General features: G+C 36.2%; 1 protein-coding gene across 4 annotated transcripts in view; it reads right to left on the bottom strand.

The window, feature by feature from the left end:
• LOC145673384 (structural maintenance of chromosomes protein 6-like) overlaps positions 1–18,438 on the bottom strand; it is a 228,280-nt gene that overhangs the window by 86,219 nt on the left and 123,623 nt on the right. For all 4 annotated transcript variants that reach the window (XR_014128748.1, XM_081743034.1, XM_081743033.1 and 1 more), the window contains one exon: positions 8,893–9,068. Coding sequence is in view for 3 of the 4 variants with exons in the window: in XM_081743034.1 (XP_081599160.1) it covers positions 8,893–9,068 (176 nt within the window). In the remaining variant the exon portion in view is untranslated. The remainder of the gene's footprint in view (positions 1–8,892; positions 9,069–18,438) is intronic.

Here is an 18,438-nt window from a genome sequence, read left to right as displayed (position 1 = left end):
TCCACTGTTCGCCTCAATTACTACCTGAAGATCTTCATTTTGTACATGTGTTGGTCTTCCGGCACGTGGTGCGTTTTTTGTGAGTGTTTCGTCACTGTTTTTAAACTTGCTAAACGACCCTTGCACTGTTTGCGTAATCACGACACCCTCACGAAAGGCCTGAGATATCTTCCGCCCGCTGCAGTGGTGTTTGACCCAAGTTTGAACTTATACAGCATACACGCCTTTATGACGCTCTGTGGAGGTTCCAAATTCACTCTGACTTACACAAGTTCACGTTGTAACTGAACTGCCACAACCAGGTAGAACGTTGGATATACCCATACCAACAACTGACCTTGGCCTTATCTCCATTCGCATTCAACTCACGGTGTGAGGGTCAATTGAAAATAGACCTCCACAAAAGCGACAGAACTTTCTTGGTTACCTTTATATATCTCACAGGACATAATATGTTTCGTATAGAGAATGTTGTGTTTTTTCATAAGATACATAGCGTCTATATTAAACTCTAAATATTAATATCTCGAGTTCCGGAAGTCGGAATGTCAAAACTCCTTCAGATTCGTGTTCCTCGTGATCTAGTTTACAAAATATATAAAAATCAGGCGGGATCTGGTTTACTTCCGTGGTCATTTTATGTTCGAATATCTCGAGTTCCGAAATTCGGAATGTGACAATTCCTTCAGATTCGTGTTCCTCGTGGTCTAATTTACAAAATATATAAAAATCAGGTGGGATCTGGTTTACTTCCGTGGTCATTTTATGTTCGAATATCTCGAGTTCCGAAATTCGGAATATCAAAATTCCTTCGGATTTGTGTTCCTCGTGGTCTAGTTTACAAAATATATAAAAATAAGGTGGGGTCCAGTTTGCTTCCGTGGTCACTTTATGATCGAATATCTCGAGCTGAGAAATTCGGAATGTCAAAATTCCTTCAGATTCGTGTTCCTCGTGGTCTAATTTACAAAATATATAAAAATTAGGTGGGATCCAGTTTGCTTCCCTGCAGCCTCTTTTCAAACGAATCTGAGTTTTCCAGAGTGTACATTTTGCTTCAAACTCAGTTCTGTCCTGGCTAACAGACGTAAATTCGCTTGAAAGAGAGTCTGCAAAGTTACACTTGAAATTGTCATTCGACATTCTTGTAGCTTATGAAGGCATTAATAATTCAAGTATGTTTGTCACAACATCTACAAATGAATATTCATTCGTATAGAACCTCCAATACATTACATTAAAAACACATGAACTACACAAAGAAAACCATTAGACATTAGAGTAGATCTCTTATTAGCAAATGGCCCTGCACACGCGCACTGCTCAGATAGCCTCAGTCTTGAGCCTGAGCGCGAGTCCAAATTTAACTCAACCGCGATTGAGATTGTCAGAGATGTAGCGGTTTACGTTGAATATACCAACACTTTATCAACTAAGTCGTCTTAAATTTTTCTCCAATCTCAAAAAGCGGGTGTTTTTTTGTGATGAAGATATGTTTAAGCGGGGGACGAATATAGAACCTGAAAATCGGGTGATACCCGCTAAAATCGGGTAATATGGCAACACTAAGCTAAATAGAAAATAAGGTATATCCCTATTTAAGATCACTACATATGCAACTCATGAAATTTAATTTGAAATCTCATCCACTTAGACTGAGATCTTTTATATTATCATTACTCTTTCCGCTTGTTTTTAAAAATAGTACTGCCAATCATTCTTTTGTTAACGAAAAACACCACTTCCCTTTCTTTTTTCTTTAAAGAAAAGAAAAGAAAAGAAAGAAAGAAATTCTAGATCGCAATACATAATTTTATTGTTGATTTGTTGCCACTCCGATAAATGTGAATGTTGTGGTTTTGCATTTGTTGATTGGTTTCTTATCGCAAATCCCAGGCACCTGCAATAGTTTAAACGTGAAGGAAACACCGATCATGTTTTATTCTATGTCTTTTTACTTCCCAGTAACGATAGCCGTGCCTTTTTGTGAGAAATTGTAACTTTTTTTTTTTTATTCTGTCAATTGTAAAAGTATACTCGACAAGAATTTCCCTACACTTCAAGACATTTTAAGAAAAAATACCTTCTTTCCCCTCTGCAAATTTTGAGCATCTGGCAACTGTGAGCCGAAGTGGGGAAAGATTCTTTGCTGTTTTGTCGTCGTTACTTGATATTAGTGCTGTCGAATTTTTGACATTTGCGGTTTTCGGTTTTTGAGAAAACAGGTTTTCAAAACCGACATTTCGGTTTTATGAAATTTCACTTTTTTCAAAAAACCGGTTTTCGACAGCACTAACCAACAATATGCCAAAAATTTCATTACAAAACAACTACAAGTTGAAATGGGACAAAATGTTACAACTTGTATGTAAATGAAATGAAATAAAATCTTTGTTTTACGTCCCACGGTTATGCTGGGTAGGCTAAAAGAGACGGTGTTCATGAGAAATGAATGAAATGATGGAATGAGGAAAGACGGAGGAAACCGAGACAACGCACGGGCATGATCTTTGTCCACCACAAGGTTTATTTGGCGCGAGCTGGGATCGAACCAGGGACCCCACGTACAGCGGTGAACACTCTACTTCTGAGTCACCGTGGCCCGTATGTAATTGAAGTATAAGTAATTTGTGTATTATCAACTAATTAGAAAATGAACTCCCTCGTGTTTAGCGGTTGGCGTATGTGTCTTTGGCGTGGGAGACCCGGGTTCAATACCCGGCAGAAGCTCATATGGTTCGGGCTCGACGTTAAGCTGTATGTCCACGTCTCATATAGCTTCGTTGGTGAAAGGGACGCTAAACACAAATTAATTAGAAGATATTACCCTAAAGCTATATATATATACTATATATAAGGTGGCTCGTAACTTTCTTCAGAATAATGCATATGTACCAAATTCTAAATGAATATGGAGAAACAGCTGTGTATTTTCTCGTGAGAGCTTTCTCAATATGTCAATCTTACTGGATGTTTTTTGACTTGAAGTTGTTGGTATCTGTACAAAACTCTGGCTACACAGATCCTATTATCTATACTTCTTCTTGTGTAAGAACAGATTTCGGTCTGTCTATTTGAAGATTAGCACTGGCTAGTGAACCTTTCACTCGCAATTATATAATCTAACTAGCCTGCCTGGATAGGAATGCAAATACAACTGTTCAGTTGGAAATTGCTCACAATCAAGGACTTAACGTAATCATGGTCATATTTTTATCATTTGTGGAAATTGTTTCGGACTGCTTTTGCAGCGTTATGGCCCAGTTCGAACACGCAAAGCAGAAGTTCCCGAATTAGACTGTTGCACCTTCAACTTTACTGCTGTAAACTCACACGGAAAGCAACATTGCACTTCTCACGGTATACTAATTACCACTATCATAATCATGCTAGCGACTACCTTCGACGGATAGAACTGCTTTGGTCACGTGAACTACATGTCACAAATGATGTGTTATGCTAATACTGTAAAGCTTATATATAAAAGCTAGACGCTTTTTTTTCAACTTACAAGCCATTATTAACACAAGGTTTCAGATCGACCCTTACAGATTGCAGCGAGATTGTATATTCTGACTACTGTCACCACTGTGTGGAACAAGCGGAAAGCCCAAGTTGATTTGTGAACCAATTTTGAGATTACAGGTCCCCAAGTTCTCAAAATTTAACAGCAATTGCGCGAGTGATACTTACGGCTGACCTAGGACATTGATTAAGATGTCATTATAAAGCTTATGAAAAGAGCTTTCACATTATACATAATACTACAGAATTATTTTTTCAAAATCTTTCGAAAAAAAATAAAATATTTGAACTTGATTTTCTCAAAAATTCTTATTTTTAAAAATTTTCAAAAATTATAAAAAATACTCATAATGTTATAAATGTACTCCGAAAGTTTCATTTTGGGATCAGCATGGGATCATTTGTTACTAGAGTTTCCACTTCCAAACGTGGAGTTGAAAATCGCGTTGATTTAGGTTCTTCAAAAGAAAAGATCACAGGAAAGCAATAAGGATGGATTAAAATCAAATTAATAACACATCCGTCTCAGGAAAGAACACTGACCACGGTTTTATTCATATTTGAGGTTCAAGTCTTCTCTAGAACTTAGTTTGGTGTGAACTTGAAAGGATTCTTCGGTTGTGACTGCATCTTCTCAGGCAAGGTATATAGTCGGCTTATGGGGTCACAGGGTGCATTTTGCATAATAAATCCAGTGCATAAATCTTAGAGATCATCTGGCTTCCCAGAATATGAAAATGGTGAAGATGAAAAAGCTGGATAGAGAAATGCCACTTTCACTTCATCCTTCCCCAAAATATATGCCAGCCAACATCTGTTGTTACTGATTACCAGGGCCATACTGCAACCCAGGGTCCCACCGGGAAAGTACTTTCTAGGAAGCCACTCACATATACGTACTGCTTCCTACCCCGACAATAAAAGGAGTCCGGGAGTATTACTCGGATCAAGTATACTGAAAATTCTTAAAATGCATATTTAAATTTTTTAAGGTACTAATTTCTCCCCTGACACTGACTGATATGACGTAATGCCCAATCCTCCAATTCTTCTCTTGCAACTGTACAATCATCTGCACAAGCTCGATTACTTCATATCTCCCCCTAAAATAACAATGCTGCACTTGTGCCATAAACCTTTTATAGGCGCCCCTGGTGCATATACAAATACATATATGAAACATCAGAAGTAATTTATACTTTGTACAAATGCAACACTTCTCCATTGTCCTGTATTAACAGCAGATTCGTAGGTACGGGCTGGGCAAGCAAGGTCGTGGGCCAAACGAGCAAGAAGAAAGAAAAAGTGTTGGAAATGAATAAACGACGCGTCGCCAGGAAAAAGTATTGGCGCCTTATTAAATCAATATTGTAGGATTGCAAAGGGATAGATTTGTTAATATATCTATTCCTCGCTTTGCACGCAACCCAAACGTTTCAATAAGTCATGACAAGCTTTTATTTATTACTTAAAGAAAGTTGTTATATATGATTTGTAAATGACGGTGTGATATAGAAGGCTGCAAGCTGCTGTTAAATAATATTAAAAATGAAGGTAAACAAGGGGAATAATAACATTTTCAAACTTAAAGCAGCGGTAGAATAGGGGCTTAAGAGGCCACAACTTAACCTAACAAATTTCGTCTTTTTCAAAGACTGATCACTACCAGTGATCTTTTCCTATTACATTGACATGAAATGCTTCCAATTTGAAGGAATTTATTGGGATGATTTCATCATCAACTACTGTGTCGCCAGGATATATATATATATATATTTTGTGTGTGTGTGTGTATAAGTATCAAGTTGTGTGATATTTTTATCTTTCTAAGACATACAATTATATATATGTCTTAGAAAGATAAAAATATCACACAACTTGATACTAACATATGTATATATATTAACATATGTGTGTATATGTTAGTGTACTTTCCATATGTTAATTAACAATAAGTAGCTTTAAATTCAGAACTTTCATTCATTAAGAAATTAAGTAATTACTATAATTTCAAACATATGTAGTAGCCAAACTACATTTGGATTTTAAAGAAATACATTAAACATATTCTTCATCTCCATCGATCAATATTCAGAAACTCGCAAAGGCTCCTTCTGAATTTACGTTACATTTCATAAAATATTTTTTACCCCAAGACAATAGAAATTAAAATGCTATTTGTGTGGTCATATATAGAATAAAATATGAAAAGTTTACAATTATTACTGGAAATTAATAATGTCACCCATTTCGAACATTTTAAAAGCACGTAGTTTCTAATGCATTAAAATTTCACTTACTATTGATACAGTGAAACCTGTAAACTTGGCCACCTTTCTAAGTTGGCCACCTGCTTATCTTGGCCTTGTTCGTCTTGAACCTGCATTTTATCATAAGACATTCGTTACTTACTACTCTATAAGTTGGCCACATGTCTATCTTGGAAGTTGGCCACACTAAAGCAATGTTTACCCTATGATGATAATGATAAATTTACCTGCCTATCTTGGCCACGAAAAATACAGTTTTATTTTTCTTAACTCTTTCGAATTCCCATATGAGAGGCAGATGTTCTGTATTTGTGACTGGACACAAAAAAGCAGAGATTCGCACGATTTGTTCCTGGAGGTCAATGACCAGAACACTACCCTCATAAAAGGGTGGTGAAGGAATATGTGAATAAGAAAAAGCATGTACAGGGATTCAGGAAATGGTTGTACGTATTTGTTCACCCTGTCTGTTTTGGTAAAACCATTAGCTATATCGGCTTCTTTCATCAGTGGGAAGCTTTAGTAATTCCGGAAAATTCTCAAGGTTAAAGCTCAATTGTCATTTATTGGCACATAACTGCATGTCAAAAGGTAGCGGAGGTTTTGAGATACGAATTCCCTCAAGATCTTCTCAAAACATCTTTTGCTGCGAGGGAAACACTACTAGCTCATTAACAAGAGGTAGTTAACTACAATATTAGAATGTGCATACCTGCCAAAAAGAATAAAGCAAATATGTCTAGAATGAACCACCATTCAGTAACAACTGAAAAGAAGTCATACAAATTGCATATGAAATTCTCAATTTATAACTTAGCTTCTCTTGTTTTCAATCTAAATCACTCAGTGTGCTATAATATCAATTTCAATAAACTGCGTACATACACTTCTATTTCTTGGTTGTTTGTGTTATTGTGTTTTCAATCCGAATATTCCAATGTACAAGACTAGTTTTCAGGAAGAGAAATGTATGCATATATATTAAACATAGTATCAAGAGCGCCGATACTGGGGGGAACCGAGGGGCCCCGGGCCCCCCAAAGCTCATGTGGCCCCTATTTTATTTATGAGTATACAATATTTGCTATAATTTGAGTGCAATTTGTCTTAAAATCTTCATATATATACCTTCTGCATCTGAATGCATCTGAATACCTTCTGCATCTAGTACTGTATATTCTTATGATTACTCTATATACATTATTTATAAGTAGATGTCGTGCCACTGCTTATTAAAATTATACATTCAAGTAATACTAGAAATCCTACTCTAAAAATACACAAATCACACTTATTTTCTGTAAGTTGGCCACCTGTCTAAGTTGGCCACTTTTCGATGGAACCGATGGTGGCCAACATAGACAGGTTTCACTGTAGTATGAAATGTAAATAGTTGTAAATTTCTATAACTGTTCTCCAATTGGATTTGTATACAACAAAAGGTAGTTTTATCGAGTTTAACAAAAGAAATATAAACCTCTTGAAGAATACTAATAATCCCTTTTGGCTGTTGCAATAGTGTTCAAGCAGTTTGATAAAAAAATATTGTAGCATAACGACTAAAGCTGTTTCTCATATATGTACATAAAAAAAAAAACTTGGTGATGTGAGTGTAGAGGAGGGGAGCGACGAATTCTACTTCGTACCGGCGCCGCGGCGCCGAAATCTCTATACAACATTCAGCGTAAGCTCTAAACTCCGATAAACAAAATATTTGTATCCTTCCGCTTGTCACAAATACGATTGGCTAGTGATGTATCACTCCCACTCCCCACGGGGAGGAGCAAATTATACACGTGGATTTTGACAATACTGTCTCGTGTTGTCCAAATGCTTACAGCAGCAGCAGAAAAGAAAGAGAAAAACTCGAAAGATTAAAAAAAAAGTATTTGAATTTCGCTGGTAAACAATTGTTGCTTAGTGAGTAAAGATTTGCCTTGTTGATGTTTCACCACACCACTCGCGGAACCGGGATTCATGCCAGCCATCTTTTAGACTTTAAAAGCAGAAAATCCGTCCACAGTTGAGTTGGCGCATAATTACTGCGCATGCTTAGTATTTATTTCCATTGTTTCATTAACCACACTCGATTGCAGTATTATTAGATAATCCGTATTATATTTTTGTCATTTATAATAATATAGAAGTTTTATATGAAGCTTCATAGTAAAAGTAATAATGCAATCACATGAACTATTTGGCAGAGGAGTACAAGCGTCGGTAGGACAACAGCAAATCAGCGAGATTTAGTTTCACGTGGCTTTGTTTATCGCAGTTTAAAGCTTATGCCGAACAATGTTTAGTTACGGCTCTGACAGCGACCATTTGAGCCCCAAAAATCTTAAAAATTACTGAAAACATTTTCACCATAAATTTTTTTTTAAAAAAGTGACATAAGTCACTCCTATATAATTCATGGACCCTTTTGAACATGTTGAGAGAGGGCTCATCATAAAAGTTTTGGTGCCCCCCTTGTATTTCCCGCTCCAGGGCCCCGATGGTCTTAATCCGGCCCTGTATATTTTATATACGGAAAGCAAGGTGGTACAAAATGCAGGGAAAGCTTCCATCGTGGCTTTATGGTTATTACGGGATTCGGATATGAGGACTTGCTGATACGCAAAGTGGACAAAAACGTGAAGGTCAATGTAAGATATTTCCACGAATCCATTCGGACACCTATCTATCGAAGACACATCCCACGCTTTTATCAGGAAATGGCGAAGGAATTAGGAATTCGTATCGTTCTCTTTGAAGACATTCCTGTGAGAAGCCTAGATGCCACCCCAGTGGAATTTTGCGCATTTCAACTGTTGAAACGACGACTTCAACATAGCCGCCGCCGTACCTTGAATAGTGTATGAAAAGTTTGCAGGAAGAAGTGGGACAGAATTCCCATGCCTGTCCAGCACCGAAGTTTGCCGCAATGGAAACTGTGATGTCGTGTGATGGTCCATAATGCTGGGGGTCCAATAGAACATGATCGGTGGTGGCGGCGCGGTATCTCTTAAGATGAATACCCGTCAAAAATGGTCGTATATAAAGCGAACAACCTTCTGTAAATTTTAAGTACTAACTAATAATCGAAATTTCATACCTAGTGGCTTCACTCATAATACTGTAAGCTTCCTCGCTTGTAGGAATAAGCAAAATGCTCTCAATACCCAACTGATCTATTAGGCAATTAGCTACAACTGGATCTTCGATGTCCAACATTTCCAACACACTCTTGTACCTATTAGATCGCACAGCAAACCTTGAGACATCATGAACCTGAAAGTAAAATGAACGTTTTAGAATTTAAAACTGTAACATTTGCACACTAGAATGTAGTGATAAAAGAATGTAATGTAACTGATATAACAATGAAAATGTTCACTCAGGGACGTGTAGTGAATATTACCGCTGTTACCGGTGGTAACAGTAAAAAAGTGTTCTTATATACCTTTACATTTCATTATCAACATGGGACAATATTTGTTTTCTCTTTTTGTCTTTTTTAAAAAGTTTGGATGGCCAAAGTCGCATATATAATGTAAACGAACGTAACAAGCCAACACCAAATAGGAACACTGTGTTGTTGATACCACGGATCTCATAGGTAATGCGAACCCCGATAGCGGTCATCCACTCCAGATGCAATCTTCAGCGCGCTAGCTGGAAGCACCCTGTGCTCTCGTATTTAGATTTTCGGAACGGCCCATATGCTACCGTTCGGCTGAGTGGAACAGGAAAAAATAGGAACGAGCCCTGTCAAAATAAGGAGAATCTAGAATTTCATCAGCGCGCATTTTCTGTTACTGTGTTTCATTTGCTTCCTTATTTCAGGGGGTGGAAACTCAGTAGTGTTTACCCTATTCATATGGTAATTTGATTGTCTTTACAGTATACAGTCTCGGGCAAATATAAGTAACAGGTACTTCATACTAATAACATTAAACACCTGCTACTGCGAGACTGTACATTCCAGAATGCGTTATTTATATGTTGACATATTATATTTACCCGACTTTATATATTAATATGTTATCTTTAAATTTGAATAATACAACGGAGAATAAGGAGAAATGAAAATGAAATCTTTCAGTTTAACGTCCCACGAATATGCTTTTTTTAGGCTAAGGGAGACGATGAGAATCAGAATATATAACACAGGCTATTGTTTAAAAAAATATATGGTTACTCTGATTGAAAACACATTTTCTCACTGATTTAATTCGAGTATTATGTGCCTTTTTAAAAATTGAAATTTTAATCCTATTCAAATAGGAAAAAAAAAAAAAAAGGGTCGTGCCTAGAAGAGCAAACATATCAGTATCTGAAGTGCGTCATAAAATACTTATCGACAACATACATTTTGTTATATGGGAAATGGTTCAAGAACAAGGAAGAACTACGTTGTTAATTAAAGAAAAGTAGAAATATTTCCCGCGCTCACCATCCATATGTGAACCTATTATTATAGGATGAATGGTAATTATGTTGATAAAAGCTGATTTTTTAAATTTATTTTTAAAATTTTTTTTCCAATAAATTTCCAACTCTAGCCGCTAGCCTATTAGTTAAATTTACACTTTGCTGCAATTTAATGTGTGGAAGAAAGGAGCGTGCAATCGTCTTTCGTACCGTGTGTGAGTGTGTGTTTAAAATACTTATGTTCGTGGGTGTTATAGTGCTTGTGCACTAAGTGTGACAGTGACTTAAGAAGAAACAAGACTAGAAAAAACTAGAAGGAACAAGACTTTTTTAAAATCCTCAATGGCATTGACTAACGAGTGCAACTGCCCTATAGAAAGTATTGTGAAACAATCTTTTGCGCGCGTTCGTTTGCGGAAAAACGTGAAACAATTTCCAGAGGCAGACCAACACCACATTTAAACAATTTAAAATCGAAAGCATCGGGGGGGGGGGGGGGGGGGGTATGTGCGTCATTTTAACGCACAATGGTATGCACAATATCCATGGCTGTCTGGGTGTTTAAAGATAATGAAACTTTTCTGTTGGCCATGCCTATTGTTTGGGAGTGACAAAAATGCATGGAACTCCCATGGCGTAGATAACATGGAAAATTTCAGAGTCATGCGAAGTCGACATGAAAATTCCAAACAACACATTGCATCCATGTGTTCCTTGGCTACTTTCGGGAAAACAAGAATTGACTTTTCATTAAGTAAAGCATTTGAACTTAACATTGCCAACTATAATGAAAATGTCAAAAGGAACAGATATGTTATGAAACGCTTAATTAGTGCCACTTGCTTCTTAGCTTTACAGGAACTACCATTCAGAGGTAACGACGAATCCTCCGCATCTACGAACAAAGGTAACTACCTAGAAGTATTAAAATCTGCTTGCAGAAACTGATGATAAATTATATAATCATTTAAAGACATCTACTGTTTTTTCAGGTACTTCAAATGTGATTCAGAACGACATAATTGATTGTATCTCTGTGCATATAATTAATGAAATTAAAAGAAAAATGACGGGTTCAAGTTTTGTTGCCTTGATTATAGACGAAACCACTGACATAACGTACAAAACACAGCTCTCAACAATTTTTCGCTATGTTACCGAGGAAGGAAATGTACAAGAGAGATTTGTAGGTTTTACGGAGATCAGTGGCGACCGCACCGCAGTTCGGCTGTCCCAAATTGTGTTTGAGTATCTAACTGATTTTCAGTGTGGGAAAAAACTTGTTGCTCAAACATACGATGGGGCTCCAGTTATGGCTGGTGACCTTGGGGGGCTGCAGGTTCTTGTTAAACAAAGATACACACAAGTGCTATTTGTTCATTGCTTTGCTCATAGGCTTAATTTAATTTTAGAAAAGTCCGTTGACAGTATAAAAGAGTGTAAGGTGTTTTTTCAAACAGTGTCGGGACTTTCTTCTTTTTACTCGAAGTCTTCAAAAAGAACAAGTGCTCTGGATTCTGTAGTTAACAAACGAATTCCAACAGCGTCAAACACAAGGTGGAACTATAAAAGTAGGATCACTGATGTGCTGTACAGCTTTAAAGATGAACTGTTAGAACTCTTTAAATCCATGATGGATAAAACCGACGAGTGGGATCCTGAAACCAGAGTTTGCGCAGCAGGATATTATCAGAACCTTCAAAGTTTCGACTTCAATTTCCTACTCCAAGTATTTTCTGTTGTATTATCAAGATCAGAAATCTTGTTCAACATCTTACAAAAGAAAATCAATGACGTAGGTTATTGCAGAAAGAAAATAAATGAGTTCGAGGAATACCTAAGATCATTAAGAGAGAGTTTCAATGATATTTGGTTGACAATGGAAAGCCTTGAAGAACCTGAAGAGGCACACTGTTCAAAGAGGCCAAGACCAAATGAAATGGGATTTAATAGAAAGGGTCGTTGCCGACGACTATATTTTGAAATTGTTGATACTCGGAAAGAACAAGTGAGCACTAAATTTTTTGATATTGAGAAATTGGAACTCCTTGCATTGCTTGACTGTGAAAACTATGAAATTTATAAAGAGACCTTTCCCGAAAAAGCATTTCAAGTTCTACTCAGTAACTATGGACATTTTTTTAATACTGTGCGTTTGAAAAACGAGCTTGTTTACATATATTCCTCACCCCAATTCAGTAATAAAGCTGTTTATGAGTTGAATGTGGAATTGCGATTGGTCGGACTTGCGCAGGCATTACCGGAAGTGACAAAATTGTGCTCTTTAATACTAACAATTCCTGCGACAAACGCTTTTGCAGAGCGTTCTTTTTCTGCTCTTCGGCGTATCCATACATACAAACGGAACACGCAAGGGCAGAGTAGAATGAGTGGACTCTCTCTCATATTAATAAAGAAAGAATTACTACGAAAACAGAAGATAAAGCCCGAGTTTTATGACGACATAATAGGTCTGTTTATGAAGAAGAATCGCCGAATTGAATTGAAGTAGCCGAGAATACCGGTGTAAGTTTTTTTAAACTTATTTATTGGTTTTAAAACTTAGCGTAGTCTTACTTAGAAAGAAACATCTTATATTGATAGTAGCATTGCCCAATCAAACAATGTGCAATCGATAGAGGAGTGAAGAAAAGTGAGAAATCCAAAGTTTTACGGGTCGACACCCAAAAACACAGGAGATACAGAGGAAAGAAGAATATAGAATCATGTGAAGATAGCAATGCAAAAGATAGTGACACAGAAAAAACTTCAAAATGATTAAAGTAATCAAAATGGTATTTACACAACAGTATAGTAAGCAAACATTGTACTCACAGACTTGCTCAAAGCATATGTAATGCAGTGTTGCCAACTGAGCACAAAATGAAGTTTTGTTAAATGGCACGGAACACAAATTATAACATGATTTGGCAACGCTACTGTCAATATACGATGTTCCCTTGTTAGTGTGTTTTACGAATTTTTACATTTTATTATTATTTTAAAAACTTACATAAAGGACCTGCCTACATTAAGGTGCAGGGTGACCAAAAAAGTCCAACATTTAAAAAGCGAATAAAGCAAAAAGTATTTCAGATAGAAACTTGTTTATTAAAAAATATAAAATGGTACTGTAAACAGTTTGTGATTTCTTTATTCTGATTTGAATTACTGTGTTCTGTTGTGTGTCGAAATTATATAACAATTGGCAATATAATTATTATCAATAGTACCCAATGAAACCTCCCATTTTTTGATCAGCTGTAGTGCTATTAGTGGAGGGGAGAGAGAAGTAGAAGTCGTCCTTCCGCTCAACACTCTCCTGCTGTTTTCAGCTGCCATTATGACTTGACTAGGAGCTCGTTGCGCGTAAGTAGTGATGCAGAACCAGCACTGAATCAAGAATTTCCGATCAGCGGGTTTTGCGTTGAAAATAAAAGCCATCTGGTCGATCGAAAAGTGGTCGTTTGCCTGAGAACGTTGAGGCTATGAGACAGTATTTAGCAGACGACGCAACTTTTTGCAACGAAACATGCTGCAGTGAAACATGGAACAATGGGATTCCTAGCGAGAGTGTAAGATGAATTTTACAAGAAGACCTGCAGTTTCACATAAACTGTTTTAAATGCCAATTTTTGTTTTTGAATCAACAAGTTTCTTTCTGCAATACTTTTTCTTTTATTATCCTTTAAAATGTGTGAGTTTTTGGGGGGTCACCCCGTATTTTCATAACATAGCAGTTTGAAAATTGATGTTTTAAATATTCGTAGTATGAAGAACGGTAACAATCATCAAAGTGCCACGCCACGCCACTGTGTTCATTTATAATTCTGTATAAATTTTATTGCATATTGCTCATCTAAATTTTCTTTAATAAATGAAATCTCGAACATTCGACAGAAGAAATATATAATGATCAATGTCTGGCTAGCTAGAACACGCAATTTTGTAAATCCCTGGAAAATTAACTTGCAGTTGCAAAGTAAGATTGTCTGAAACTGGTTTTCAGTGGATCAAGTTTAGATAATAACATTTGCAGTTTAGATTTAAAAAAAAAATAAAGAAATCACAGATAAACTTTGAGTAGAGAATAACCCAATAAGTTTTATCTAAGTGAGTAAAATTTACGTAAAATAATAATTTTCTTGAGCATAAATAATATCGTAAGAAAATGTTCACACACTACTATTATTCCAGCTACACAGAGACAGAAAGCATCAACCTTGGTTAAAAAGAAGGAGCTTTGACCATGGATACAGACAGTGGTGTTATTCTTTGTTAACAATCGGCTCTTTATATATATATATATATATATATAGGGTGTTCTAAAAATTGTGCCCACGGACCACAGACCATTATTCCACAAGTCAAAATAAAGCTAGTATATATATATATATATATATATATATATATATATATATATGTGTGTGTGTGTGTGTGTGTATATATACTACGCGACAGAACGTAACCAATTTTTTCCCAGCAAGATCTAAGGGTTCACTTGTCCCTACCATAAATTCTTCTTTGTAACTAGAATCCGGCGTTGCCGCTCCAACTCACATAGAACTTTTTTCAGTTGTTAGTATGCCTAACCCCACTACGGTTATCATAGTAGCATCGTACTGTCTTTGCTCCGTCTGGCATCCGTAGCTTTTACACTAATATAGGCTAGTATTAGCGTGATTGAAGAACATATATTTCGATTGTTAGGCTTTGCAATCAGCCCACGTCATGTGACAATATATGAAAGCTATTTTATTCTACTTGTTCAGCTTAAAATACAAATTACTTGGATGTAAATTATGTCGGGAAACATGTAAATATTATCGAATAGAGCAAAACTTCTCTACTCCCGATCTAAGCCTTTGCATTATGTTTCCTCCATAACTGACATAAAGGCAATGTTCTAAATAGAAGCGGGAGAATATGCATGATATACTCCTTTAGATCTTCCACTTCGAGCACTGCGTACAGGAATAGCAACACAGTTTAAAAGCAGAGATCTTCCTATCTCGAATATTTTCAGTACGTAACTATGGTTGTATTGCGCCATTGGTTAGGCACAATCCGTCATGAACCGTAGCTCTGGAGTCAGCCTAGCACTTCCTTATATTTCCTTCCAAATTTTCTCACCATTTCCATATACATTTATTTTATTACCAACGCTCTAGCTACACTGGAATACCACTCCCCGTGAGATCAGCGAAGTTAAGCAGTGCCAGGTCTGGTCAGGGGAAAGATAGGTGTGGCCATTCGTAGTCACCACATGGTGTTGGCGTTGCGGCGTTCACCCAGCGTCATGAGGACAATTCAGGGGAATAGAAGCAAACCCTGCTAAATCCTTTTTTCAATTTTGTCAGGGAACGAAGACAAAGTGACGCCTTTATGTTTCAGAATTGAACTTTCTTTTAGTGGTAGATTTGACTCATCTGTCACCATTAAACAAAACAAAACAAAACAACTCTGAAGCATAAGGGCGTCATTTTTTCTTCGTTTCCTGACAAAATTGAAAAATGGATTTAGCAGATTTTACTTCTATACCTCTGTATTGGAAACCCATTTGAAAGAAAAAAAGTAGCGAACTGCAGTCTATGAAGCCAGCATTAACGGCGAGGATAGCCGATCTGCTGACAAATACATCATCCCACAGGAATCAGTGACATAAGTCCAGGCCTGCTAAGGGCTGTTGTGCCAGGAATGTAATTATTACTATCATTATTGCTAATATTAGTACTGCAATCGAATAAGTACATTATTTCTCCAGTTTCATTCTAATGCGATGCATCACGTGTATAAAAACTGGACAAACTGCGAGGTAGGATAGTACACACAGGAAATTAGTAATGATAGCTTTATTACTCAGATGTAACCCGCATACATTAATAAATATGAGGAACTTTATACTTCATAGAATGTTTTTTTTACACTATTTCTTTTTTTTTAAAAAAAAGTTTAAATTGTCATTATAGTATTATTCACGAGCCTGTCGAATAATAATAATAATAATAATAATAATAATAATAATAATAATAATAATAATAATAATAATAATAATAATAATGTTGACCCAGAATACGTCACTCACTGGTATAGTTATTAGTTAAACTAATTAAACTAATATCAACGTAATTGTGAAAGTTTTGTTTTTATGGATTTATATATATATATATGATGATTAGATGTAACTTCAGTATAATCAAGTATTCCAGTTAGAAACTAAACATACTTTTAACATGATGTTTAAAGAATGGAGTTGGGAATATGCACACGGTAATATAATTTTCCCGCTTCTTCAAAGACTACGCAGAAGCATAGATGTCAATTTGGGTATGTCGTCTTGTAGGAATATCAGAGAACCCCTGATCTGTTTAACTAGTTTTGGATGCACAAAGTAAATGTTGTGTGATCTGTCAACATGTTTGAATTTTTCCGTCCGTGGTTGCAGAATTCCTTGCTAGAACAAGAAAAGAATCTTCCAGGTCCCAGCCATCAGAATGAACAAACACCGACCAAGGAGAAAGAATATTCGATCGGGAGCGGTTCGAAGATGAGAAGACAGTGTGTGTATATTGTGAGAAATGTATGCGAGTATGTGCGTGATATAGTAAAAAGTGGGGGTATTTTGCCAAGTAAAAACATAAATAAAATTACAGCAGACGCAACTGGTGTTAATATAACCACAGTGAGGAAATTTTCCACGATTCAGGATGTAAGACACCAACTAAACAAAAAAATCAATAAAATTAAGTCGCCCTTCGGTAAGATAGACGATTTTACGAGAGACAGTCCGATGAACGGTGTACGAGTTCTATATGAAAGGGGAATCACCAACAATACGCCGTTTACGGAAAGCGATGAAAGAAAAGACTGCTGGGAAGGACCATGAATTTCCATATTATGACGCGACTTTGCGAAGACTACTGCAAAGTATGGGTTTCTCACATAAAAGAGTTCTCTGTAAAACGGCTAGATCCGAGTCTGTGGAAATAGTTGCGTGGAGATTTCGTTACTTAGAAGAAATAAATAGAGTGCGTGGAGAAGGATATAGTGATGTATATTTGGACGAGTCGTGGTTCGATACGAACACATGCAAAATGAAAAACTGGAGTGATGACACAGACAATTGCACAGTTGCAACTCCTGCGTCAAAAGGAGAAAGAATTGTAATTGTTCACTGTGGTGGGCGAAATGGCTTTGTTCAAGACGCTCTTCTAGTAACACATCGAAACATGTTAAATGTCCTAGCCGACTACCATGGCACGATGACCTCACAGGTTTTCGAGTAATGGTTTGTTAATTCTGTGTTACAGAGATTGGAAGAGCCATCAGTTATAGTGATGGACAATGCCAGATACCATTCGAGAATTCTCAACCCAATCGCTAATATGTCGTGGCCAAAAGAAAAACTAATTCAGTACATGATAAATCATGGAATTAGTGTGCCTCAGCCAGTTCCAATAAAACCTCTTTTAATGAAACTTATTCGGGAGACATTACCTAGAGAATAGAAAAAAATTCGTAATTGATGAACTTGCTCTTTCGCATGAGCACATTGTTTTAAGATTACCTCCATACCATTGTGTGCTCAACCCTATAGAGCAAGTTTGATCAGAAATAAAAAGGCGTGTTGCATCTTGCAATTTAAAAGATCGTCCAGCATCAGAACTTATCTCAGTTTTGAAAAATGCAGCGTACTCTGTTACTCCTGAAAAATGGAGAAACTACATAAGACATGTCGAGGACATGGAACAAAGTTATCGTGTCTTTCAAAATGTTTTTGATGGAGACAAAGATCATGTTGTCATCGAGATAGATCAATCGTCCTCAGAAAGTGCGGATAACGAATATGAGGACATGTTTTAAACTCTTGAAGTGGTAAGTTCCAATTGTTTATTTTTTTATTTTTATGTAAGAATTTTAAAAATGATATTCAATTAGGTCTGATATAGTGCTTTATGTGAAATTGATTCTAAGTTGCATGAAGGGCATAAACAAGAAATAATAATAATAATAATAATAATAATAATAATAATAATAATAATAATAATAATAATAATAATAATAATAATAATAATAATAATAATAATAATAATATTAATAATAATAATGCTATTTATAAAAGACTAACATTAGTGCATTACGTTAACTCTTAATAGTAAATCACGTTCATGCTCATTGCAATAATATAATGCAATAATCTAGATTTGAGCATTTATATTTATGTATC

The sequence above is a fragment of the Thermobia domestica genome, chromosome 16, assembly GCF_964235325.1.
Source record: "Thermobia domestica chromosome 16, izTheDome1.hap1.1, whole genome shotgun sequence".
Classification (NCBI taxonomy): Eukaryota; Metazoa; Arthropoda; class Insecta; order Zygentoma; family Lepismatidae; genus Thermobia; species Thermobia domestica.
The sequence above is the reverse complement of the archived record's forward strand: the minus strand, read 5'-3'. Positions and strand labels throughout refer to the sequence as shown.